The sequence below is a fragment of the Aquarana catesbeiana genome, linkage group LG12 (genome assembly GCF_042186555.1).
Source record: "Aquarana catesbeiana isolate 2022-GZ linkage group LG12, ASM4218655v1, whole genome shotgun sequence".
Lineage (NCBI taxonomy): Eukaryota > Metazoa > Chordata > Amphibia > Anura > Ranidae > Aquarana > Aquarana catesbeiana.
Genome location: NC_133335.1, coordinates 191,770,623 through 191,797,615, shown reverse-complemented (window position 1 = coordinate 191,797,615; position 26,993 = coordinate 191,770,623). Strand labels below are relative to the sequence as shown.

The following is a 26,993-nucleotide window of genomic DNA, read 5'->3' as shown; positions in this document are numbered from 1 at the left end:
TACATTTACCTCTATCTGGGTGTAGGGTGCCATGCCGAGTCCATGGATCTCCATCCCGGTGTTCCCTGGCATGCTGATAGGTGAGCTGTAGACCTGAACTACGGTGCTGCAGCTGCCGCTGTTAGCTTGGACGGGAACCCCCATGAGGCTCTGCCCTGGTGCAGACAGTGGTGGGTGGGGAGGCCGTGGATGCAAAGACGGGGTGTGGAGGTAGGTGCCCCCAGAGTGCATACTCAGATGGCTCTGTAAAATTAACAAGGGGAAATAAGGTCCTTCTTGGCCAAAATAACAATTAAAAGGAGATGAATTAAAAAAAAGCTTGCCCAAATGATAAAACAAAATCACACACAGGGAACAAAATAAATGTATTCATGACAAAACGTTAAAGCTGAACTCTGGCCAGATTATCATTGGTGGTCACTGACATTTTAAGACTCCCCACCTTTAAACTGCTGATCCCCCTTCTGTTGTATTTGCTAACATTCAGCCCATTCACAATGGAGTAAGGGGAACTTCCTCCACTGTGAATGAGCTGGACATTTGTAAACACTATTAGTGTTTGTTCTTGTGGTGGCTGTGATTGGTTCACAGTGATCACAAGGTACAGAGACACTCAGCTTGGCTCCATACATCGTGACTGTGAATGAGCTGGACATTTGTAAACACCATAATGCCGCGTACACACGATCGGACTTTCCGACAACAAAACCGTGGATTTTTGTTCGAAGGGTGTTGGCTCCAACTTGTCTTGCATACACACGGTCACACAAATGTTGGCCAAGAATTACGAACGTAGTGACGTACAAGATGTACGACGAGACAAGAAAAAGGAGGTTCAATAGCCAGTGCGGCTCCTTCTGCTTGATTCCGAGCATGCGTGAACTTTTGTGTGACGGACTTGTGTACACACGATCGGAAATTCTGACAACGAAGCTTTGTTGGCGGAAAATTTGAGAACCTGCTAGCCGGAAAGTCCGACAACAAATGTTCGATGGAGCATACACACGGTCGGACTTTCAGCTAACAAGCTCACATCCAACACTTTCCATCGGAAAATCCGACCGTATGTACATGGCATTAGTGTTTGTTCTTGTGATGGCTGTAATTGGTTCACAGTGATCACAAGGTACAGAGACACTCAGCTTGGCTCCATACATCCGGACTGTGATCTGAGCTATACAATGATAGCTACAATCACAGCCATTCATGGGAGCACTGGCTACCTCTGTTTTCTACAGCGCCATTTATAAACGCACTCGAGAAATGCATAATCACCTCTTCGCCGTTTATTGACCATACAGCGGTACCAAAAATTCTTGAGCCGCATTCATCGCCCTGATTCTGCCCGAGATTTCAAAGGTGTGAATGACAACTCGCACATTTCAGATGCCATTTCTATGAATGGCACCTAAAAACGTGGTGCGGTTCTGGCGCAACAAATTGCGCTGCTATCGCCGCAAACCATGTCACGTGACGCTTGTCAACCAAAAAAAGTTCAGCAGCTTCTTTTAGGCGACATGCTTCATGTGATCTGCCGCGATTGCAGGGTGATTTATCGTTTGACAACCACGGTAGAACCGCACCGCGTTTTTAGGTGCCATTCAAATGAATGCCATCTGAAATGTGCGTCGTGATTTGTCATTCACACCTGGGCGTTTTGAAATCGCGGCAATTCTGTCCTATTCAAAATGCCCATGTGTGAATGCAGCCTTAAAGAGGAGGTCCAGCCTCCTTCAGAAAAAAAATAAATACTGTAAAAATAATAATAATAATAATAATAATACTGAATAATAATAATAATAATAATAATACTGAAAAAATAGAAATACTGTAGCTACTGACTTTTAATATTGGGACACTTACTTGTCTAGGGATCCCACAGTGCCAGCACTCTAGCCGATTTTTCTAACGGCTCTCGGGTGCTGGCCCCACCATTGCTTCTGTGGGAAACCGGCAGTGAAGTCTACACAGTCGGTTCCCTACTGCGCATGCGCGAAGTGCGCTGCGTTTTCTGAATGGCCCAGCGGTGGGGGAAGGAGGAGGGGGGCCGAACTTCCGAGTGATCTCGTCGTGGCCGCCCCCCGAAAGGTGCCAAATGTGGCACCGGAGGGAGGGGGGGGGAGGCAGATAAGCAGAGCCTCCACTTTTGCGTGGAACTCCACTTTAAGGAGGGATAACCTTTGTGATAAACCTTGCGAATTTACTTTTGCATTCATTTTTATGGTGTGTTAAAATATGACATGATCTGATATAAACCTGGAAGACATTCCACTGCTTGAAACTCGTTTTATAAATTAGCCAATGTGATATTTTTGTGACATAGTAAATTACATGTTATCCTTGCTTTGATCCTCTAATATACACTACAAAAATAACAGCTGGAGTCTGATTGGTTGTTATAGGCAACACAGACACTGTAGTGGTCAGGACTGATGCACATGCTGTTACCTGTACAGGAGCAGGGGCAGGAGGCATCGGCTGGTCCAGTGAGGTAAGGGCGGACATTGCGGACAGCAGGACCTCATCATTCACCAAGACATTACCCTGTACCAGAGTCTGAATGAGCGGTGAGGGGGGGACGGCGATGTACGTGGAGATCTGTAGGGAAAAAAAATAAAGTCCAGCCTTAGAACTACTGTGTTTTCTATTTATTGACACACATTTGTCAAGTGTTTTCTGTGATCGCACATTTTTTAGTCATTATTCCAATCCATACCTATACAGTGAACTACAGACAAATATAATATGTGGGAAGGGCTTATGGGTACAGTCTCATAACCATTTTCGGCCCACCGCCTTTTTACTGCGGCAGGGTGGCCCCGCTATGCTGGATCACATACATGTACGCTATTCAGCATTTGCCCGCTGCCCCAAGTATGCTGTCGTTCGCTACAACGGAAGTCAGTTAGCAAGTCCTGGCCAATGATTTATGACCAGAACCTACTGATCAGCTTAGCGAATCACAGTACAGAGCCCTGTGTTTACTAACAACACAGGGCTCTGTACACAGAGCAGCGACGTGGCTGTGTTTTCTCCCTGCGAAGCAGGGAGAAAACACAGGCACATCTATTAGTAAAAGCAGCACACATTACACATTGTTAGGCACACAGTTTAACCCTTTAATTGCCCCTAGACATTAAAGCCTTGTTTTATTGTTTGTTTAAAAATAACAAACATGTCATACTTACCTGCTCTGTGCAGTGGTTTTGCACAGAGCAGTCTCGATCCTCCTCTTCTCAGGTCCCTCTTTGGAGCTCCTAGCCCCTCCCTCCTGCAAAGTGCCCCCACAGCAAGCAGCTTGCTATAAGGCCACCCGAGCCGGCCCCGCCCCCTCTCTCTCTTTTTATTTGCTCACTGACCTTGATTGACAGCAGTGGGAGCCAATGGCGCCCACTGCTGTCTCAGCCAATGAGGAGGGAGAGTCCCGGACAGCTGAGATGCTCGTGCAACATCGCTGGATCAGGATGGGGTTCAAGAAAGTATTAGGGGGCTGCTGCACACAGAAGGCTTTTTATCTTAATGCATAGAATACATTAACCACTTAAGGACCAGCCTCGTTTTGGATTTTAGGTGTTTACATGTTTAAAACAGGTTTTTCTGCTAGAAAATTACTTAGAACCCCCAAACATTATATATGGTTTTTCTTCTAACACCCTAGAGAATACAATGGCGGTCATTGCAATACTTTTTTTTGCACCGTATTTGCGCAGCGGTCTTATAAGCGCACTTTTTTTGGAAAAAATTCACTTTTTTGAATAAAAAAATAAAACAACAGTAAAGTTATCCCATTTTTTTTTTATATTGTGAAATATAATGTTACGCCAAGTAAATTGATACCCAACATGTCATGCTTGAAAATTGCGCCCCCTCGTGGAATGGCGTCAAACTTTTACCCTCAAAAATCTCCATAGGCGACGTATAAAAAAAATTCTACAGGTTGCATATTTTGCGGTACAGAGGAGGTCTAGGGCTAGAATTATTGCTCTCGCTCTACCGGTCGCGGCGATACCTCACATGTGTGGTTTGACCACCGTTTTCATATGCGGGCGCTACTGGCGTATGCGTTCGCTTCTGCGCGCAAGCTCGTCGGGACAGGGGGGTTTTAAAATTTTTTTTTTTTTTTATTATTATTTATTTTACAATATTTTATTTATTTTTACACTGTTTAAAAAAAAAAAAGTGTCACTTTTATTCCTATTACAAGGAATGTAAACATCCCTTGTAATAGAAAAAAGCATGGCAGGACCTCTTAAATATGAGATCTGGGGTCAAAAAGACCTCAGATCTCATATTTACACTAAAATGCAATAAAAAAAAAAAAAAGTCATTTAGAAAAATGACATTTGAAAAAATATGCCTTTAAGAGGCGTGGACGGAAGTGATGTTTTGACGTCGCTTCCGCCCAGCAGTGTCATGGAGACGAGTGAGCGCCATCTTGGCCTCACTCGTCTCCAGACACACCACGGCACAGGACGCGATCGTACCGGATCGTGGCGGGAGGCCCCTCTCCTGCCACCGATAAAAGTGATCTCGCGGCGAATCCGCCGCAGGGACCACTTTTATCTGAAAGCCGGCCGCCGCACGAAAACAGGGATACCGGGGTTATGGCAGCTAGCTGCTGCCATAACAACGATATCCCCGTTCAAACTTAGGACGTACATAGTCGTGCGGCGGTCGGGAAATGGTTAAGACAAAAAAACCTTCTGTCTTTACAACCCCTTTACAACAACTTTAACCCCTTCTCAGCCAGTGTCATTAGTAATGTGACCGTGTATAGCAGTGATGGCGAACCTTGCCACACCAGATGTTTTGGAACAAACTAAAAGTTTGTTCAGAACAGTGACAAGAAAGGTATAACCCCAGATGATGTCTTATTGAGACGAAACCGGTCGGGACGGGCTCTGCGATATTTGATTTTACTTACATGCCTTTTAATGCCTTCTCAAATGAAAGAGAGAGATACAATGCCAGGACGGAGTGAGCAGCACGGAGTCCGATCGTGAGAGACGCATACCATACCACACGCCATACCGGCAGTTTTAATTACTTTGGAAGCTTGATATAGAGCGATGCACTCACGCACCGGTGTAATGTGAGTACCCCATTGTGGGGAGTTTTATAAATAAATATTCCTTACGTTATTACACTATTGAGTTTTTTCTTGTTTATGAGGTGGAGCTGCATTGAACCAGGCTGGAGATCGGCACCTGAAAGCATGGTTTTGCAGCACCTAGTATTGGATGAGCATGCTGGATGACACTATACATGGACACTGCTATATACACTTGTTTTGGCATTTATTTCTAGGATTTTTTCTACTTACCTCATAGGATTGTTTAACAGGACTATATGATATCTATATTGAGCACTGGGCACTTTCATATCTATGTATGCACTTTGGATTTATTGCACTATAATGCTGTTTTATATGAATTTGTCACATGCGTTTTCTGTTTATTCAATTGACACATAATTAGCTTAAATTTACACTTAGGTGTACATATATCGATTTGGTTTACTCTAGCGCAACGCACATTATTTCTCTATATTTCCCATGATGCTCATACATGCAGTGTAGTTGAACATCATGGGGAATGTAGTTCCAAAACATCTGGGGTGCCAATGTTTGCCATCACTGGTGTATAGCATTAGCACTAATCACTGTATTATTGTCACTGGTGATGTCAGGTACTCAGTTACCACGCAGTGTCAGTTAGTGTCAGATTGTCCGCCGCACTATCACAGTCCCACTATAAGTCGGTGATCACTGCCATTACAAGTATAAAAAAAAAATTGCAGTGTATATATACTATCCCTCTTCCCCATCCCCACCCCCATCACATCCGTTGCCTGTTAAAATATAATTTGTTTGAAACGTTGCATGACTCGCTTAAGTAATATGTATTTAGTAACATGTTTTTAGCAAAATGCCTTCGGGGTAATGCGGCGTCATGCATGATGAATGTTTCAGGGTATTATTACTCTGCACAACACGTTAGGCATTATACCGCAGGATGAATGTAATTTATTGTATGCTTGAAACTGTATTGTCATGTAGTGTATTTATGTGCTGCATCGCAATAGAGAGTGGAATGTACCCCGCTGAAGTATTTGTTTTTTGTATATTTTAATGCAAAATAAAGTATACATTTTCAATAAAAAAATTATTAAACACTTATTGGGTTTTTTTTAACCGAAGTGTATACGTGTAGCGCTAAAGTGTTTGGGTTGATTAACACAACCCAACCATTAACTTAAAAAAGTGAATCACAAAATCTTAGTAAAACAAATTAGGTAAATCTACAAACCATAGTGACTCAAAAAATGTCCAAAAATTATAAAATTACCACATGTGATATGTATCATATAAGTGACTAGAAACTAGATAAAAAAGTTTGTGCCAAAAAAAAAAAATAAATGAATAAATAAATGTGAAGTTCTTAGAAAACCACAATGTGCAATGGGTGATTGAAGGTCCACAGTGTATAGTGAATAGATTGGAGGTCCTGATCACCGCATAGGCATCCAATATATCCAATATAGAGGTAGATGTAAGCTTACCGGATGGTATGAACTCATACACATACACATACGTTCTGTGAGTCAAACAGGCTTATGTTGTCAGCTGACAACCAGGATGGAGTCTTAGGAATCCTCTGTGGTTGGAACCCAGAATATCCCGGAACCTCATGAGAAATCGGTCTCCATGCAAGGTGGTTGTATGTCTCCAGTCACCTCTCTCCACTCCAGTCACCTCTCCCGCCGTGACATCACTTTTTTTTTTTTTTTACCAAAGACATGTAGCAGACTACATTTTGGCATAAAATTTATAAAAAAATGTGATTTTTTTAACATTTTTTTTATTGGATATATTTTATAGCAGAAAGTAAAAAATATTGGGGTTTTTTTTCACCCAAATTTTCAGTCTTTTTTTGTTTATATAATAAAAAATTTAAAATAACCCAGTGCTGATCAAATACCACCAAAAGAAAGCTCTATTCGTGTGAAAAAAAAATATATAAACTTAGTTTGGGTACAGTGTTGCATGACTAATGCTGGCCATACAGTATACGAATAATCGGCTGAACCCATTTTCGAAAAACGAACACTTGGCCGTGAGCACAAACGATAATGCCATCATGTAATGACTGATAAATCGTTCAGTGGACATAAATCAATGCATTTTTTGTTTGTTTTTTTTAGATTTACCTAGTGCGGACAGTTCGGACGAGAAACACATTAACCTTTCAATTTATCATTCATTCGGCAGTAAATTTCCAAACTTGTCCTTCGTTTTTTCGGCTCAAAAACGTCCCAATGATTATCGATTTTGTGCCCATTAACTGGCCGAAAAATGAACGAATGGTCTAAATGACCGAATTTCGGACAGTTTTTCGTATAGTGTATGGCCAGCATACGCAATTGCCAGCTGAAGTAGCGAAGTGCTGAATAGCAAAAAAAATGCTCTGGTCATGAAGGGGTTAAAACCTTCCAGAGCTTATTAATACATTCCCAAAAACCGTCAACCCCAGGTGTCCTATTGTAGACCCCAGAGCTTTGTTAGATTGCATGTGGCATCTTAATACAAATCAGGTGCAAAATCAGTGCTTGAGATATTCCCCAAATCCATCCAAAAAGAATTTTCCCAGCAGCTGGAATAACCTTTACACCCCAAAAAGGTTCTCAGAGCAACGCAATGGGGGGTATTTACTAAAACTGGAGAGTGCAAAATCTAGTGCAACTCTGCATAGAAACCAATCAGCTTCCAGGTTTGTTTGTCAAAGCTTAATTGGACAAGCTGAAGTTAGACACAGATGGGCTACCATGCAACTATTTTTTACATTATTGTGCTGTGATGTTTCGTTTACTTTTTTCTATGAGGGAAATTGAAAGGGAAAAATTTCAAATAGTGGATGCTGGAGAAAGTGAGCGACACCTGGAGGCCACTGGTATTATCCTTGATTTGACCCAAGGATGTATTGGGATCTATGTTTTTGGTGAGCATTTAAGAAATCTTCTTGAGCCCTGGTTCACACTGGAGCGTTTTGACATGCGATTTGACATGTCAAATCGCATGTCAAATCGGCGGCAATTGCCGTCAATGGCACCGATTTCAAAAAGTAGTTTCTTTCTACTTTTTGCGATTTCAGGCTGTGATTTACATTGACATCTCTGCAGAAACCTGCACAGATGTCTCTGAAATCGCGGCTGAAATCGGGACCGACGTGCGGGAGTGAAATTGGCTTCATTCCCGCAGCTCAGTGTGAACCTGGGCTAAAGCGGAGTTCCACCCTAAAAATTGAACTTCTGCTTTAAGTACTGGTGACCCCCTGACACGCCACATTTGGCATGTCATTTTTTTTTGGGGGGGGAGCGGGTACCCTGTTTTTACAGGCACCCAGCTCCCACTTCCTCCCCTGGCGCCCGAAGGAAGTTCACCTCTCCCCCCTCCCTCCCTGCAATCTTCTGGGACACATCACAGATTGCCCGCCCATTAACAATGCGCAGCGCAGCTGGCGCATGTGCAGTGAGGACACACACAGCTGTGGAGGTTGCTTGCTGTGATGCATTACTCTTATGCCGCGTACACACGAGCGGACTTTGCCCGGCGGACTGGATTTCGTCGGACAATTTGATCGTGTGTGGGCTCCAGCGGACTTTGTTTGCTCAAAAGTTGGACGGACTTAGATTTGAAACATGTTTTAAATCTTTCCGTCGGACTCGAGTCCGGTCGAAAAGTCCGCTCGTCTGTATGCTAGTTCGACGGACAAAAAGCCACGCTAGGGCAGCTATTGGCTACTGGCTATGAACTTCCTTGTTTTAGTCCGGTCGTACGTCATCACGTACGAATTCGACGGACTTTGGTGGATTGTGTGTAGGCAAGTCCGTTCATTCAGAAAGTCTGTCGTAAAGTCCGTCGAAAAGTCCGCCGGGCAAAGTCTGCCGTAAAGTCCGCTCGTGTGTACGCGGCATTATACTCAAGATATTCACCATACTCAGGCTCCATGAGAGCCTGGTATCATAGGAAGTGGGATGAATTACACTGGCCATCATTTAACTCCAGAAAAGTGAGGACATCTTGTAGCGATCAAGAAGTGTTGCCGGAACAACTGCAGATTAACCACTTGACGACCGCCTCACACTGATATACGTCAGCAGAATGGCACGGGCAGGCAAAATCACGTACCTGGTACGTGATTGCCTTCCCGCGGGCGGGGGGTCCAATCGGACATCCCCCCCGGTGCCTGAGGCGCTCGCCGTTGGTCTGGCAGCGATCAGAGATGAGGGGGAGGCCATCCGATCGTGGCCCCCCCCTCGCGATCGCTCCCAGCCAATGAGAATCCTCCCCTGCCTGTGTGTAGTACACACAGGCAGAGGATGTGATGTCATCTCTCCTCGGCTCGGCAGTTTCCGTTCCGGCACCGAGGAGAGAAGACATCAATGTGAGTTGCACAACACATACACTTACAGTAGAACATGCCAGGCATACTTTACACCCCCAATCCCCCCCCGATCGCCCCCCGATCACCCCCCAATCACCCCTCCCCCCCCCCTGTCACACTGACACCAAGCAGTTTTTTTTTTTTTTCTGATTACTGCATGGTGTCAGTTTGTGACAGTTACTGTGTTAGGACAGTTACTGTTAGCCCCCTGTAGGTCTAGGGTACCCCCCTTACCCCCCCTAATAAAGTTTTAACCCCTTGATCACCCCCTGTCGCCAGTGTCGCTAAGCGATCATTTTTCTGATCGCTGTATTAGTGTCACTGGTGACACTAGTTAGTGAGGTAAATATTTAGGTTCGCCGTCAGCGTTTTATAGCGTCAGGGACCCCCATATACTACCTAATAAATGTTTTAACCCCTTGATTGCCCCCTAGTTAACCCTTTCACCACTGATCACCGTATAACCGTTACGGGTGACGCTGGTTAGTTCGTTTATTTTTTATAGTGTCAGGGCACCCGCCGTTTATAACCGAATAAAGGTTTAGCCCCCTGATCGCCCGGCGGTGATATGCGTCGCCCCAGGCAGCGTCAGATTAGCGCCAGTACCGCTAACACCCACCCACGCAGCATACGCCTCCCTTAGTGGTATAGTATCTGAACGCATCAATATCTGATCCGATCAGATCTATACTAGCGTCCCCAGCAGTTTAGGGTTCCCAAAAACGCAGTGTTAGCGGGATCAGCCCAGATATCTGCTAGCACCTGCATTTTGCCCCCTCCTCCCAGCCCAGCCCACCCAAGTGCAGTATCGATCGATCACTGTCACTTACAAAACACTAAACGCATAACTGCAGCGTTCGTAGAGTCAGGCCTGATCCCTGCGATTGCTAACAGTTTTTTTGGTAGCATTTTGGTGAACTGGTAAGCACCAGCCCCAGGCAGCGTCAGGTTAGCGCCAGTACCGCTAACACCCACGCACGCACCGTACACCTCCCTTAGTGGTATAGTATCTGATCGGATCGATATCTGATCCGATCAGATCTATACTAGCGTCCCCAGCAGTTTAGGGTTTCCAAAAACGCAGTGTTAGCGGGATCAGCCCAGATACCTGCTAGCACCTGCGTTTTGCCCCTGCCCGGCCCAGCCCACCCAAGTGCAGTATCGATCGATCACTGACACTTACAAAACACTAAACGCATAACTGCAGCGTTCGCAGAGTCAGGCCTGATCCCTGCGATCGCTAACAGTTTTTTTGGTAGCGTTTCTGTGAACTGGCAAGCACCAGCGGCCTAGTACACCCTGGTCGTAGTCAAACCAGCACTGCAGTAACACTTGGTGACGTGGCGAGTCCCATAAGTGCAGTTCAAGCTGGTGAGGTGGCAAGCACAAGTAGTGTCCCGCTGCCACCAAAAAGACGAACACAGGCCCGTCGTGCCCATAATGCCCTTCCTGCTGCATTCGCAAATCCTAATTGGGAACCCACCACTTCTGCAGCGCCCGTACTTCCCCCATTCACATCCCCAACCAAATGCAGTCGGCTGCATGAGAGGCATTTTCTTTATGTCCTCCCGAGTACCCCTACCCAACGAACCCCCCCAAAAAAGATGTCGTGTCTGCAGCAAGCGTGGATATAGGCGTGACACCCGCTATTATTGTCCCTCCTGTCCTGACAATCCTGGTCTTTGCATTGGTGAATGTTTTGAACGCTACCATACACTAGTTGAGTATTAGCGTAGGGTACAGCATTCCACAGACTAGGCGCACTTTCACAGGGTCTCCCAAGATGCCATCGCATTTTGAGAGACCCGAACCTGGAACAGGTTACCGTTATAAAAGTTACAGTTACAAAAAAAAGTGTAAAAAACAAAAAAAAAAACACAAACAAAAATATAAAATAAAAAAAAATAGTTGTCGTTTTATCGTTTTCTCTCTCTCTCTATTGTTCTGCTCTTTTTTACTGTATTCTATTCTGCAATGTTTTATTGTTATTATGTTTTATCAAGTTTGCTTTTAAGGTATGCAATTTTTTATACTTTACCGTTTACTGTGATTTATTGTTAACCATTTTTTTGTCTTCAGGTACGCCATTCACGACTTTGAGTGGTTATACCAGAATGATGCCTGCAGGTTTAGGTATCATCTTGGTATCATTCTTTTCAGCCAGTGGTCGGCTTTCATGTAAAAGCAATCCTAGCGGCTAATTAGCCTCTAGACTGCTTTTACAAGCAGTGGGAGGGAATGCCCCCCCCCCCCACCGTCTTCCGTGTTTTTCTCTGGCTCTCCTGTCCCAACAGGGAACCTGAGAATGCAGCCGGTGATTCAGCCAGCTGACCATAGAGCTGATCAGAGACCAGAGTGGCTCCAAACATCTCTATGGCCTAAGAAACCGGAAGCTACGAGCATTTTATGACTTAGATTTCGCCGGATGTAAACAGCGCCATTGGGAAATTGGGGAAGCATTTTATCACACCGATCTTGGTGTGGTCAGATGCTTTGAGGGCAGAGGAGAAATCTAGAGTCTAATAGACCCCAATTTTTTCAAAAAAGAGTACCTGTCACTACCTATTGCTATCATAGGGGATATTTATATTCCCTGAGATAACAATAAAAATGATTAAAAAAAAAATGAAAGGAACAGTTTAAAAATAAGATAAAAAAGCAAAAAAAAAATAAAGAAAAAAAAAAGCACCCCTGTCCCCCCTGCTCTCGCGCTAAGGCGAACGCAAGTGTCAGTCTGGCGTCAAATGTAAACAGCAATTGCACCATGCATGTGAGGTATCACCGCGAACGTCAGATCGAGGGCAGTAAGTTTAGCAGTAGACCTCCTCTGTAAATCTAAAGTGGTAACCTGTAAAGGCTTTTAAAGGCTTTTAAAAAAGTAGTAATTTTGTTGCCACTGCACGTTTGTGCGCAATTTTAAAGCATGTCATGTTTGGTATCCATGTACTCAGCCTAAGATTATCTTTTGCACTTCATCAAACATTTGGGCAATATAGTGTGTTTTAGTGCATTAAAATTTAAAAAAGTGTGTTTTTTCCCCAAAAAATGCGTTTCAAAAATCGCTGCACAAATACTGTGTGAAAAAAAAAAATGAAACACCGACCATTTTAATCTGTAGGGGATTTGCTTTAAAAAAATATATAATGTTTGGGGGTTCAAAGTAATTTTCTTGCAAAAAGAAATAATTTTTTCATGTAATCAAAAAGTGTCAGAAAGGGCTTTGTCTTCAAGTGGTTAGAAGAGTGGGTAATGTGTGACATAAGCTTCTAAATGTTGTGCATAAAATGCCAGGACAGTTCAAAACCCCCCCAAATGACCCCATTTTGGAAAGTAGACACCCCAAGCTATTTGCTGAGAGGCATGTCGAGTCCATGGAATATTTTATATTGTGACACAAGTTGCGGGAAAGAGACAAATTTTTTTTTTTTTTTTTTTGCACAAAGTTGTCACTAAATGATATATTGCTCAAACATGCCATGGGAATATGTGAAATTACACCCCAAAATACATTCTGTTGCTTCTCCTGAGTATGGGGATACCACATGTGTGGGACTTTTTGGGAGCCTAGCCGCGTACGGGACCCCTAAAACCCAGCACCGCCTTCAGGCTTTCTAAGGGCGTAAATTTTTGATTTCACTCTTCACTGCCTATCACAGTTTCGGAGGCCATGGAATGCCCAGGTGGCACAAAACCCCCCCAAATGACCCCATTTTGGAAAGTAGACACCCCAAGCTATTTGCTGAGAGGTATAGTGAGTATTTTGCAGACCTCACTTTTTGTCACAAAGTTTTGAAAATTGAAAAAAAAAAAACAATTTTTTCTTGTCTTTCTTCATTTTCAAAAACAAATGAGAGCTGCAAAATACTCACCATGCCTCTCAGCAAATAGCTTGGGGTGTCTACTTTCCAAAATGGGGTCATTTCGGGGGGTTTTGTGCCACCTGGGCATTCCATGGCCTCCGAAACTGTGATAGGCAGTGAAGAGTGAAATCAAAAATTTACACCCTTAGAAATCCTGAAGGCGGTGATTGGTTTTCGGGGCCCCGTACGCGGCTAGGCTCCTAAAATGTCCCACACATGTGGTATCCCCGTACTCAGGAGAAGCAGCTAAATGTATTTTGGGGTGTAATTCCACATATGCCCATGGCCTGTGTGAGCAATATATCATTTAGTGACAACTTTGTGCAAAAAAAAAAAAAAAAGAATTGTCACTTTCCCGCAACTTGTGTCAAAATATAAAATATTCCATGGGCTCAACATGCCTCTCAGCAAATAGCTTGGGGTGTCTACTTTCCAAAATGGGGTCATTTGGGGGGGTTTTGTGCTATCTGGGCATTTTATGGCCTTCAAAACTGTGATAGGTAGTGAGGAGTAAAATCAAAACTTTACGCCCTTAGAAATTCTGAAGGCAGTGATTGGTTTTCGGGGCCCCGTACGCGGCTAGGCTCCCAAAAAGTCCCACACATGTGGTATCCCCGTACTCAGGAGAAGCAGCTAAATGTATTTTGGGGTGCAATTCCACATATGCCCATGGCCTGTGTGAGCAATATATCATTTAGTGACAATGTTTTGTAATTTTTTTTTTTTTTTTTTTGTCATTATTCAATCACTTGGGACAAAAAAAATGAATATTCAATGGGCTCAACATGCCTCTCAGCAATTTCCTTGGGATGTCTACTTTCCAAAATGGGGTCATTTGTGGGGGTTTTGTACTGCCCTGCCATTTTAGCACCTCAAGAAATGACATAGGCAGTCATAAATTAAAGGCTGTGTAAATTCCAGAAAATGTACCCTAGTTTGTAGGCGCTATAACTTTTGCGCAAACCAATAAATATACGCTTATTGACATTTTTTTACCAAAGACATGTGGCCGAATACATTTTGGCCTAAATGTATGACTAAAATTTAGTTTATTGGATTTTTTTTAGAACAAAAAGTAGAAAATATCATTTTTTTTCAAAATTTTCGGTCTTTTTCCCTGTATAGCGCAAAAAATAAAAACAGCAGAGGTGATCAAATACCATCAAAAGAAAGCTCTATTTGTGGGAAGAAAAGGACGCAAATTTCGTTTGGGTACAGCATTGCATGACCGCGCAATTAGCAGTTAAAGCGACGCAGTGCCAAATTGGAAAAAGTCCTCTGGTCCTTAAGCAGCATAATGCTCCGGTCCTTAAGTGGTTAAAGAGCGCCACCTGCAGTGGAGAAAGAAGACTGAACCTGCCTACAAACTGGATTCACAACAAGAGGTCAAGCAGAGAGAAAGTCTGAGACGGTAACAAAGAATCAGGATAGCACAACATACATGGGAGCAAGGAGCATGGCTTCTACCCTCCTTATGATGTAATTATACTGTTATATAATTGTTATAGCCTAATGTTGATCCACTGACACGGACCCAGGACCTGCAGTCCCCATTAGGTTTATACAACCTAACAAGCCTTTCAGACTTGGGTGGTATAAGCCTCACCAAGTCACTACGATCTGGTAAGCCTCCCTCTATCTATGGTGGTGGTGTTTGTGACTATCTTCTCACTCCAAGGCTCACACCCGTGGTTGGAACTTCTTACATGCTTATTGGACTTTATATTTATTTGGACTTTATTTGCAATTTATTTTGCTTTAGACTTTGTTTGCGGTGTAGTCACCACACCAGCACACTGACTAGTTTTCACCTTTTCTTGTTGGATTCACATTTTATATTGTTTGTGTTCCTATCACTTTACAGCGTTTATGTTTAATATCATAATTTTATTCGCATGGGTTTTTGCAACATTAGCGCTGCACTTATTCACTTATCCACATTTATGCTTTTTGTCTACAGCTGTGCTGGCTGCTAGGTTGCATTTTTACAGCTCAGTATAAATTTTTTTCTACAATGCCGGTGCTGCAGAGAGGAGGGGGGAGAGAAGCGATGCTTCCTACGCCCGCATCGCTGGACCGTTTGGACAGGTGAGTGTTTGTTTATTAAAGGTCAGCAGTTACACTTTTTGTAGCTGCTGACTTTTAAATGGGTGGAACTCCGCTTTAAAGTACTACAAAGAAAAATGTTAGAAGAATGATTTTTATTATAGACAATTAATGTATAGATTTTTGCATTGTTAGCGCTGGGAACATATGGGGGGAGATTTACTAAAACTGGTGCATGCAGAATCTGGTTCAGCTGTACAGAGTAACCAATCAGTTTCTAAGTTTCAGCCTGGGTTCACAATTTGAGCCATGGATATGTATGGTTCAAATCGCACCAAACTCGTGCAGAACCCTTTTTTTGTCCGCACCAGAATCGGATCGCGTGGGTGTTTACACCCACGCAATCTGATTCTGCAAATTCCACTGTGTTTTGCAAACTGATTGGGGGTATCATTAACTTAACATACACGCCGCATGGACTGGTTGCAATTTAGATGTGGTGTCAAATCCGCAGCGCATTCGCTGTAAATTCGCACCGCATCTAGTGTCAACCCAGGCTTATTGTCAAAGCCTAATTGAACAAGCTGAAGTTAGAAGCTGATTGGTTATCATGCACAACTGCACCAGATTCTGTGTGCTCCAGTTTTTAGTAAATCTCCCTGATTGCGTTGATCTGAGAAACTTTTTGGGGTGTAAGCCTAGGTTCACACTGAATGCGGGTTTAAAATCAGCTGAACTCACACGATTTCAAATCGGCATTTCAGTCCGACTTCGGAGGCGATTTGAGAGACATCTGTGCGGTTTCATGCACAGATGTCTATTGAAATCGCCCCCAAAAGTAGTACAGGAACTACTTTTGGGAATCGGTGCGTCGCCGCAAAGTCAGCGTCGCACTGATTCGGACAGTGCCGCTGTTCTGACGAGAAGTGCCCCTCATTGCGCATGCACAGGACGGAGCCGCACACTTCAGCTGATTTGCCGATCAGCTGGAGTGACGTGACCAGGGCGCAAGCGCACATCGTAGGAAGTATCACTCGATGGGAGATACCATTTCACGCCCACAATTGAAATCTTTACAAACAGCGGGGGGAGACCGTAGTTCTCACATTGTGCCTCGCTGTTGCGGGGTGGCTTTACAGCGAATGGTCCGGTTTTGTCTGTGTTGCAGGGTGGGTTTGCTGTGTTAAACGGCTGGTTTTGCCTATGTGAAAGGTCGGGTTGCAACACAGACAAAACCAGCTCAACACAGCCACTAGCCGCCCTCCAGCAGCAGCGATGCACAATCTCAGAACTACGGTCTCCCCTGCTGTTTGTATAGGTTTAAATTGTGCCTGTGAAATGGTATCTCCCATCGAGGGATACCTCCTACGATGTGCGCTTGCGCCCTGGTTACGTCAGCCCAGCTGATCGGCAAATCAGCTGCTGTGCTGTTCCGTACGGCGCATGCGCAGTACATACCGGGCACTATTCGATGGGGGGCACTTCTCGACAGAACACCGGCAATAGGCTCCAATTTGGCATGCGATATGACATGTCAAATCACATGTCAATTCGGCCCAATGTAAACATGGGCTGAAGGTTATTCCAACTGCTGGGAAAATTCTTTTTGGGTGGATTTGAGGGAATATCTCAAGCGCTGATTTTGCACAGATTTGTATTAAGATGCCACATGCAATCTAACAAAGCTCTGGGATCCACAATGGGACACTCAGGGCTGCCTTTTAAAAAAAAATGTATTATGAGATTTATTCAATATTGCGCTGTTTTTCATTTTTCATTCGCTTTTAGTGCTGGGAACATGTTGATGTGGCATCTTAAACCCAAATTTATACTTCATGATCCTCTCAATTTCTTTCTCTAATTCCTTCTTTATTTCTCTTTTTTTAACCTTTTATCTTTCTTTACCATGTGTGCACTGGTGTGCATTTTGTGGGTGCAATAAGGGGTGGTTGTTTACAACGCATTGCATTGTTTGCTTTTTTCTTTTAATTCTATTGAAGTGTCACGGAATGACCCATCATCAACTCTATACACTGCATTGACGTGCCGTGTGGCGAGCTGCACTGAGTAAAAATGCATACATTCTGCTGTGCATTCCACCACACATGTATGGTGTGTACAGGGCACATAGGGAATAATTGTTTCTATTTGCCCTTTCCTTGAGCTGGCGTTAATCAATGCAGATCAACAAAGCTCAAGCAACATGTTGTGAATGAGCCCTTACGGTATTAAAGCCTGGGAATTGGTATGACACCCAGGCAACCAGCATTTCAGGTCATTAGCTACTTCGGATCCGCGCTATACCCAAATGACGGCTACAGAGCGGACCTGCTTTGCCGGGAGTACGTCTACTGACATCCTCCCGTGCCCGAATGGCCTGCGCGCCTCCTGCAGGGAGCGTGCGGTGCGCTCTGTGATCACCGAGTCTATGAGACTCGCTGGATCACAGATCGGAGTAAGGGGTCGATCCCAAACCCTTACCACATGATCAGCTGTCAGCCAATAACAGCTGATCATGTGATGTAAACAGAGCCGGTAATCGGCTTTTTTTTCTCCCCGCGCTGATAGTGTCAGAAGAAAAAAAGCTGATCACCGGCAGCCGATAGAGGAACATCAGTCCCGATCACGGAGAGCTGCCGCCAGCTCCTCAGTGCCCACCTGTGCCACCTAACAGTGCCACCTAACAGTAAACAACAGTGCCGCCTACCAGTGCCCACCAGCTCCACCCATCAGTGCCCACAGTGCCACCCATCAGTGCCCACAGTGCCACCCATCAGTGCCCACAATCAGTGCCTCATCAACAGTGCTGCACATCAATGCCACCTATAAGTGCCTATCAGTGCCACCTATCAGTGGTACCTATCAGTGCCATCTATCAGTGGTACCTATCAGTGCCACCCATCAGGGCCCATCAGTGCCATCTTATCAGTGGCCATCAGTGCCGCCTTATCTGTCCCCATCAGTGCCACCTTATCAATGCCTATCAGTGCTGCCTTAACTGTGCCTATCAGTGCAGCCTATCAGTGCCCACCAGTGCCGCCTCATCAGCGCATATCAATGAAGGAGAAAAATTACCTGTTTGCAAAATTTTATAACAAATTATGAAACATGATTTTTTTTTTCAAAATTTTCCATCTTTTTTTGTTAGTTTAGCAAAAAATAAAAATCCCAGCTGTGATTAAATACCACCAAAAGGAAGCTCTATTTGTGTAAAAAAAATGATAAAAATTTCATTTGGGTACAGTGTTGTATGACCGTGTAATTGTCATTCAAAGTGCATCAGCGCTGAAAGCTGAAAATTGGTCTGGGCAGGAGGGGGGGGGGGTTAAGTGCCCAGTAAGCAAGTGGTTAAAGGAAGCCTATATGTTTTTCATAATACAGTTTATTTATTGCAGTAAAAAAAAAAAAAGTATGAAAAAGAAAAGATAAAAAGTGAAAGTTACATGAAAAATTATTTTAAGCCAGCTGCTGAAATGATGATACAAAATACACTCACCTGTCTGTTAACTGGCTGGTGTTGCACGGAGCTAACAGGCGGTGTATAAACACTGTGGTTGCCCAGGGAGACAGATGCCAGGGATGGTGCATTGCCATGGCACTGCTCCCGTTTGTGGATCATAAAAGCTGGCAAGGAGTTGAACTGTTTTTTACACTTCCCGCACAGAAAGACATCTTCATCATCTATAAGGGAGATCAGAAACAAACATATACCTCTGCTGTTAATATACATTTAACATTAGTTATATTGGAGGCACTGGGGTTGATTTACTAAAGGCAAATAGAGTGTGCACTTTTGAAAGTGCAGTTGCTCCAGAGCTTAGTAAATGAGGGAAAACTTCACTTTATAAAGAACAGCCAATCACATACAAGGAAAATAAAAGAACAGCATTTTTTCTTGCACATGATTGGATGATGGAAGTCAGCAGAGCTTTTGCTCATTTACTAAGCTCTGGAGCAACTGCCCTTTCAAAAGTGCACAGTTAATTTGACTTTAGTAAATCAACCCCACAGTGTAGACCAAGAGGTGTATTTAAATGAAAAAAAAGTGGTTTGGGATAATACAGTATTATGACCACTAGATGGAGCTGAGAATTAGTATTTGTTTCCTAGGACTTTCAGCGTCATTTAGTGGCCATAATTTTCATGAACAACTCTAACTTGTAGAGGAAATAGGAGGACATTATTTTTGTGGACAAATTACTTTGATTTACTATTTTATTTATATATATATATATATACACATACATACACGTACACACACAGATATTATTATATTATACGCGATTTATATAGCGCCAACAGTTTACGCAGCGCTTTACAATGTAGAGGGGGGACAACACAATTACAGTACAGTTCAATACAAAAGGTACAGGAGGGCCTGACTCATAGAGCTTACATTCTAAAGGGAGGGGGTGGTGGTACAAAAGGTAATTGCAGCAGAGAATGATTTGATGGGGGTGGGTGTATATATATATGTAGGTATGTGTATATATATAAATGTAGGTATGTGTATATACTGTATATATGTGTGTGTGTGTGTCATATATATATATATATATATATATATATATATATACACAGTATATATATATATATATACAGTATATACACATACCTACATTTATATATATACACATACCTACATATATATATACACCCACCCCCATCAAATCATTCTCTGCTGCAATTACCTTTTGTACCACCACCCCCTCCCTTTAGAATGTAAGCTCTACGAGTGCTAAAGGTCAGTGCCGATCTGGTAACAGTTCCCATTGGCTTAAAGTGATATTAAATGTTTTTTCTTTAAATAACAAACATGCTATACTTACCTATGTATATATCAATAGTGTAGCACCAATAAATTCAATAAACAGTGTCAATCCTGAATACTGAATTAAATTCAGTGAGACTTAATAATGCAAAAAACATGTAAAAATCCCCCAGGGATTTCACACAAAGGAAGCAATACAAAAAGAACAGGATACTTTCTCATACAAGTACATGGTACAGCAGGCACATATCAGGAATATGAAGTTTTGGGGTAACAAACACTTCAATTGTGCAAAAAACATGTAAAGAACAAAAAAATATCAATAAAAACTGACAAGTAAAAGGTTAGAAGTGTCAGTAAATTTATATAGTCCCAAAACATATATAGTGAAGTATAAAAATGGGCCAGCCAACGACATCAAGTGAATTCAAGACTCACCAGAGCAAATGGCTGCCATTACAGCAGCATGTGCACCTTTGAGCATATATGGAAATCTGCTTTAAATATAAATTAAAAAAAAGAGAATTACTGCTCCTAATATATGGGTTATGTGTAAGTGAACAACCAAGGAGCTCCACTACTAAGGCTGGCCATACACTCTTAGATTTCTCCTACTTAGTTCTGTTAAACAGTCTAGATGTAGGAATCTCCCCGCCAGCATTTATATTCTGACAGCAGGCACCCGTGGCTTTGAGAATACCTGAACAGTTACTGCATCCAATTGGTTGCATTACTTGTTTGGCCAACAATCTTCTGGCCGCCTCCTTGGTTTTTGAGATTGCAGGATGTCGGGTGGCGTGGTACCAACAGGGCCAAATTTTGTCTGGTTCTTCAGGTGCCAGCCAAAATCCCCTTATATCTACTATCTACAGGCAGATTAAACCATATATAACTGAGCACCCTGAACAATGATCTGGCTTATGAATTACTGTATGTCTAGTGACCATTTAATAAACAACATGGCTATATTAAAAAGAAGACCCCAAATATCTTCTGGCCTTCACATGAAGAGAAATGCTTTCATTTTCCCTTGGGATTAATAATTTCCTTTTGGATTTATGAAGTATTCATAATCTTAATTTCATACCGAGTCCTTGGATTGGTCCAGTGCTGCTGACATTTTGAGCGTTGGGGTCAGATACTCCACCTTGGCCATCAAGTAAGGACTGCACTGCTAACACTGTTTGGTTGTCCATGCCTGGAGAAAAAGAAGGATGGTTGTCAGACTCCACCATAGGTGTCAGGGCGGATACATTATGGAAGCACCAGTAATACAGCTGTGTGATATGTCTGGCTCTGTGCACAGTAAATATCCCATTATTATTTGGCTTTGCAGACACATGTGACGTATACATAAGAACCTGTTTGAAATTGACATCCTTCTGTATGAAAGCTCTACAATAAGCTATCAACTATCATTTATCAACAAGGCCAAGGAAACCTGTACTGATGAAATCTAAAGACTGCCAATTCAGATCTCTCCTTTTAAAAACCTAGTTGTCTGGCCATGAGGTGGATTCGAGTTAGACTACAAACAAGGATGAAACCCACAAGTTTGCACTTCACTTAGATTTTACTTGATGTATGCTTGTTGTGGGTCATTAAATCAGAAAGTCCTGTAAGCAGTGTTGGCTAGCCTTTACAAATGATACACCAGCAACGGCTGCCCAGATATTTCTACCAGTACAGGTTGCTTTTCACTGCAAGCAAAATCAATGTTACGTCCCTGTTAGCTGTACCAGGGGGTGCAAAACAGATTAGGTTCAACCAACAGTGGAGGTTCACCTTTCAGTTATTGAAAAGTGTAGATCTGTGGGCTGGAACAAAGTAAGGGTAAGAAAAGGATGAAAAGTTTGAAAAAATCTTCTTAAAAAAAAAGGTGTGCTCCCTGCTGTCAGAAAACCTGGTTACAGCCCCCTAGGATAGCTCTACAACTCCTAGTCCTCACCAAACTGTTGCCTGAGGTCATCATGAATTTCATTAAGTGTAGATCTGTGGGTTCAAACAAGGTAAGGGTGAAAAAAAAATTGGAAAATCTTCTTCAACAAAAAATGTGTGCTTCCTGCTGTCAGAAGACCTTGTTACAGCTCCATAGAGCAGTTCTTCAAGACCTAGTCCTCATCAAACTGTTGCCTGAGGTCATCATGAATTTCATTAGATTTTGATCTGTGGGTTCGATCAAGGTAAGGGCAAAAAAAGCATGAAAAGTTTGAAAATCTTCTTCTACAAAAGAGGTATTCTTCGTGCTGTTAGACGACCTTGTTACAGTCCCCTAGGATAGTTCTACAATGCCTGGTCTTTGCCGACCTATTGCCTGAGATCATCACGAACATCATTAAGTGTAGATCTGTGGGTTTGATCAAGGTAAGGGTAAAAAAAAGGACGATAAGTTTGAAGATCTTCTTGTAGGTGTGCTTACTGCTGTCAGAAGACCTTGTTACAGCTCCCTAAGGTAGTTCTACAAGGTCTGGTTCTCACCGAACTGTCGCCTGAGGTCATCAAATCAGATGCAGGACTAGACCATGTAGGGCTACCATAAGAGAAGGTTGCTAATTACACTGATAGATCTGCATCCTTAAAGTGGATGTAGACCCGATTCATGAAATTTGACCTGGGTACATATATCTGTAATGTTTTCTTATCTCTCTTCAAAGCACTAAGTCCTGTGGCTTTCTCCTGCTCTGTTCTTCTGTTATCAGCATGAGCATCAGCAAGTTCTCCGTCAACTGAGATGTCGGGGTGAGTGCTATAGATTAGCAGACAGCTTGTCTATTCACAGCACAGCTCTGCTTTGTTTCTTCCTTTTTCTGCCTATGTGGAAGGTGGGTATGTGCCTTTCCTCCAATCAGCTCTCAAACAGTGTAAGCCCAGACTCCACACCCACTGCTGAATGAGGAAACAAGATTTCGAACACGATCCGCACTTTCCAAATTTGTATGGAAAGGGAAAGACAGCAGATATACAAGTAAAACGTATGTAGGGAGATTTGTTTAATCTCCGTGTATCATCTGAGGCTGTTCACCTCACTGGGTATATGTGAGGATTTACATCCACTTTAAAGCTTATTCCCACCATTTGGACATAAAAAGAACACAGAGGCGTCAATGTATAAGAAAAAAACAAAACACTGTGCCAATCATCTCTAGCATTCGCACGGACACAACGAATTATCACAGTCTTGTCTGTACTATGATTATCCCCTATGATCGACCATCATAGGAGAGCTCCATTCTAAGGGGTCTATGTACATTATAAAGAAAATTCACTGTGCAGATGTCTTTAGCATTTGTACAGGCACAACAAACTATCACTGTATTGTTTGTAATATGATTATCTCCTATGGTCCAACATCAGCTCCAACTAGTGGCCATAATGTAGTATTTTTCTGAAAGACTCAATCAGAAAAAATACTGCATTATGGCCACTAGTCGGAGCTGATGACCATAGGAGATAGATAGTCATATTACAAACAATACAGTGATAGTTTGTTATGCCTGTTTGAATGCTAAAGACATCTACACAGTGAATGTTTTAAAAGGCAGGCCCCTTAGAATCACAACTGACATGCAGTAGTCATAAATTACCAGATATTCTTGTTTATGTGCTGGTGCAGGTAAAAATTTCTTATGCCTGCATCAAAGCTGTAAAAAGGTATTTGTAACAGGAGTGGGAAATAACAGCAGGACTTCCTGAAGGTACCCCCCCCCCCCCCCCACTGGTGATAAATATATAAGTCCTCAACCAAAAGGGGAGAGGTGGCAACAATGGGACAGGGACACCTGCCAGACATTGTAGCCGTTTTTAAATATTTAGAGGGTAGGCAACCTAAGCCACCTAATGAGGCAATCAACCTATGCATGCTATTAATGCCATTCCTTTTATTTCCCACTGCAAAGATAAGCCCTTCCTATTTTTGGGATCATTCACACTCTAAGATTAAGTGCATGAAATGAGTAAGAAATCTCATTGCTCGTGTGCTCCATTTCATGGAATTAATAAAGAAGTTGTTTTAATATGTCAGCTCCATGGAGCCACCTATGAAGTCAATGGAGCCACCCCTGATGTCCATGGAGCCACCCCTGACATTCATGGAGCCACCCCCGACGTCCATGGAGCCACCCCCGACGGCGTCCAAGGAGCCACCCCCGACGGCGTCCAAGGAGCCACCCCCGAAGTCCATGGAGCCACCCCCGACGGCATCCATGGAGCCACCCCCGATGTCCATGGAGCCACCTCTGACATCCATGGAGCCACCTCTGACATCCATGGAGCCATCTCTGATGTTCATGGAGCTACCTCTGATGTCCTTGGAGCCACCTCTGATGTCCATGGAGCTACCTCTGTCGGGTCCATAGAGCCACCTCGGACATCCATGGAGCCACCCCTAATGTCCTTGGAGCCATCCCTGACGTCCTTGGAGCCACCCCTGACATCCATGGAGCCACCCTCGACGTCCGTGGAGCCACCCCCAACGTCCATGGAGCCACCCTCGACGCCCATGGAGCCACCCTCGACGCCCATGGAGCCACCCTCGACGCCCATGGAGCCACCCCTGACGTCCATGGAGCCACCACCGACGTCCATGGAGCCACCACCGACGCCCGACATCCATAGAGACACCCCTGACGTCCAAAGAGACACCCCAGACATCCATCAAGCCACCCCCGATGTCCATCAAGCCACTTCTGACGTCCATGGAGCCACCTCTGACGTCCATGGAGCCACCTCTGATGTCCATGGAGCTACCTCTGTCAGGTCCAAAGAGCCACCTCGGATGTCCATGGAGCAATGTCTAACGTCCGTAGAGCCACCTTTGATATCAGGGAAACCACATCTGACGTACATGGATCCTCCTCTAATGTCCATGGAGCTACCTATGATCTCTATGGAGTCTTCTCTGATGTCTATGGAACCACCTCTGAAGTCCATGAAGCAATGTCTGATATCCGCAGAGCCACAACTGATGTCCATGGAGCCACCTCTGATGTCCACACTATCTCTTATGTCTATAAGCACCTCTGATGTCCATGGACCATCTCTGATATCTGTGGAAGAACCTCTGATGTCCATGGACCATCTCTGATGTTTATGGAACCACTTCTGATGTCCACGGGGCCACGTCTGATGTCCATGGACCATCTTTGATGTCCATGGAACCCCCCTTTGATGTCCTTGGAGCCACATCTGACATCCTTAGAGTCATCTCTGATGTCCATGGACAGCTATTTTATAATTGGAATGTGAACCCAGCTATATTTATAGGTTTGTGTTTCTTGGGGGGGGGGGGGGGATAAAATATTGACACACGGTGCAGATAAAGAGACTGCACACATTGTGAGATGAGGATAGACATGGCAGTGAGGAATGATTGCAGTCCTAATCTAATCTCCTCTGGTCACATCTGATGTGCAGGACAAAAGGTGATCATCACATGGACCAGGTTGCTGTTCCACTTCTTCACTGTGCCCCCCTCCGCCCCAACAATGGCGGCTCTTCCCGGATCCTGCCCCCCTCTGCTCCACCTAACAACCCCCCTGTGCTCTTCCCGCACACTCCCTCCTCCGGCTCTTCTCCCCCCCGGGCTCCCCTCCCGCCGCGGAATCCGGACCTGCATCAACCGCGCTCCTCCCGTCCACACATCACCAGCACGGATTATATTCCGCATTTTACCTTCAAAAGCCTCAAATATTGCTTGCGCCATCTTGCAGGCTGCAGATGTCCTAAGAGCAGCATTATGGGAAATGTCCCATTCGTGTAATCACAAGAGTGACCGGCAGAGGGCGGCAGAGCTCTCCCTCCTAAGCAACATATCTATATGAATCTATTTATATATGGATTTATATAATAATTATTATTATATTTATCATATATTACCTATATTATATTTTTATAATGATTATATTTAATTTTTTCATTTTTATGCTCTCACTCCTAACCAACATATCTATATGGATCTATTTATATATGATTTAGATAATTATTATTATGTTTATCATATATTAACTATATTATATTTATATAATCATTATATTTACTTTTTTCATTTTTATGCTTTCACTCCTAACCAACATATCTATATGGATCTATTTATATAATCATTATATAATAATTATTATTATATTTATCATCATTACCTATATTATATTTATATATCATTATATTTATTTTTTTCATTCATATATATATATGAAGGTATAAAGTGTGGCGCTAAAAATGTGAATGAAGAGATAAAGATAAGGGGCTATATAAGAGAGGTAGTTCCTCTCTTAGAAAGATGTATATAAAGAAAGTGTTTCACAACTATACAGAATGCCAATAATAAAAATAATAATAAATCATAATAAAAACATCAGTGTCATATGGTATGAATTTGCTCATCGGCAAAACTATGATGTGTCACAACTGGTAATAAAATGTGACAAAAAAACACTGTGGGTGCAATAAACTAAAGAGAAAAAAATACAGTGACTGGTGAGGACAAATCAAGCAATGTAGCATATACAAAAAAAATCCAGTAAAGGGTCTAATGAAAATGTGTGATTCCCTAAAATGGTGATGGTAAGTAGAGGCAGTTTCAATAGAAATCAGACAGTCTCTGGGGTAGATATGTTCAGTGGTAAGTGTGCACCCGGAAGTGCCGTCACCATCGAGGGGACACAGGGAGAAAAGAGGTACCCTTACCGGAAGCAGTGGACCCAACTCACCATACGGTGGCGGATCAGTCAGGCATAAATCAGAAGATCTGAGGCCGAACTCTCGAGTGAAACTGCACGATGGCCCCTTCAGTAGGTAGATGACCCTCAAAGACGCCAAATATGGAGATGGGTGGAAGGTGGCAACACCGGCCAACCAGATGTCAGAGTTCATGGATGG

General features: G+C 43.3%; 1 protein-coding gene across 1 annotated transcript in view; it reads right to left on the bottom strand.

Moving 5' to 3' along the window:
• ZNF341 (zinc finger protein 341) overlaps nt 1-25,876 on the bottom strand; it is a 61,822-nt gene extending 35,946 nt beyond the window's left edge. The window contains exons 1-5 of the mRNA XM_073606354.1: nt 25,791-25,876; nt 21,208-21,318; nt 18,846-19,030; nt 2,449-2,598; nt 10-243 (exon numbers count right to left, since the gene is read on the bottom strand). Of these exons, the coding sequence (XP_073462455.1) occupies nt 10-243; nt 2,449-2,598; nt 18,846-19,030; nt 21,208-21,318; nt 25,791-25,821 (711 nt within the window). The 5' untranslated portion in view covers nt 25,822-25,876. The remainder of the gene's footprint in view (nt 1-9; nt 244-2,448; nt 2,599-18,845; nt 19,031-21,207; nt 21,319-25,790) is intronic.
• Between the last annotated feature and the right edge of the window lie 1,117 nt (nt 25,877-26,993).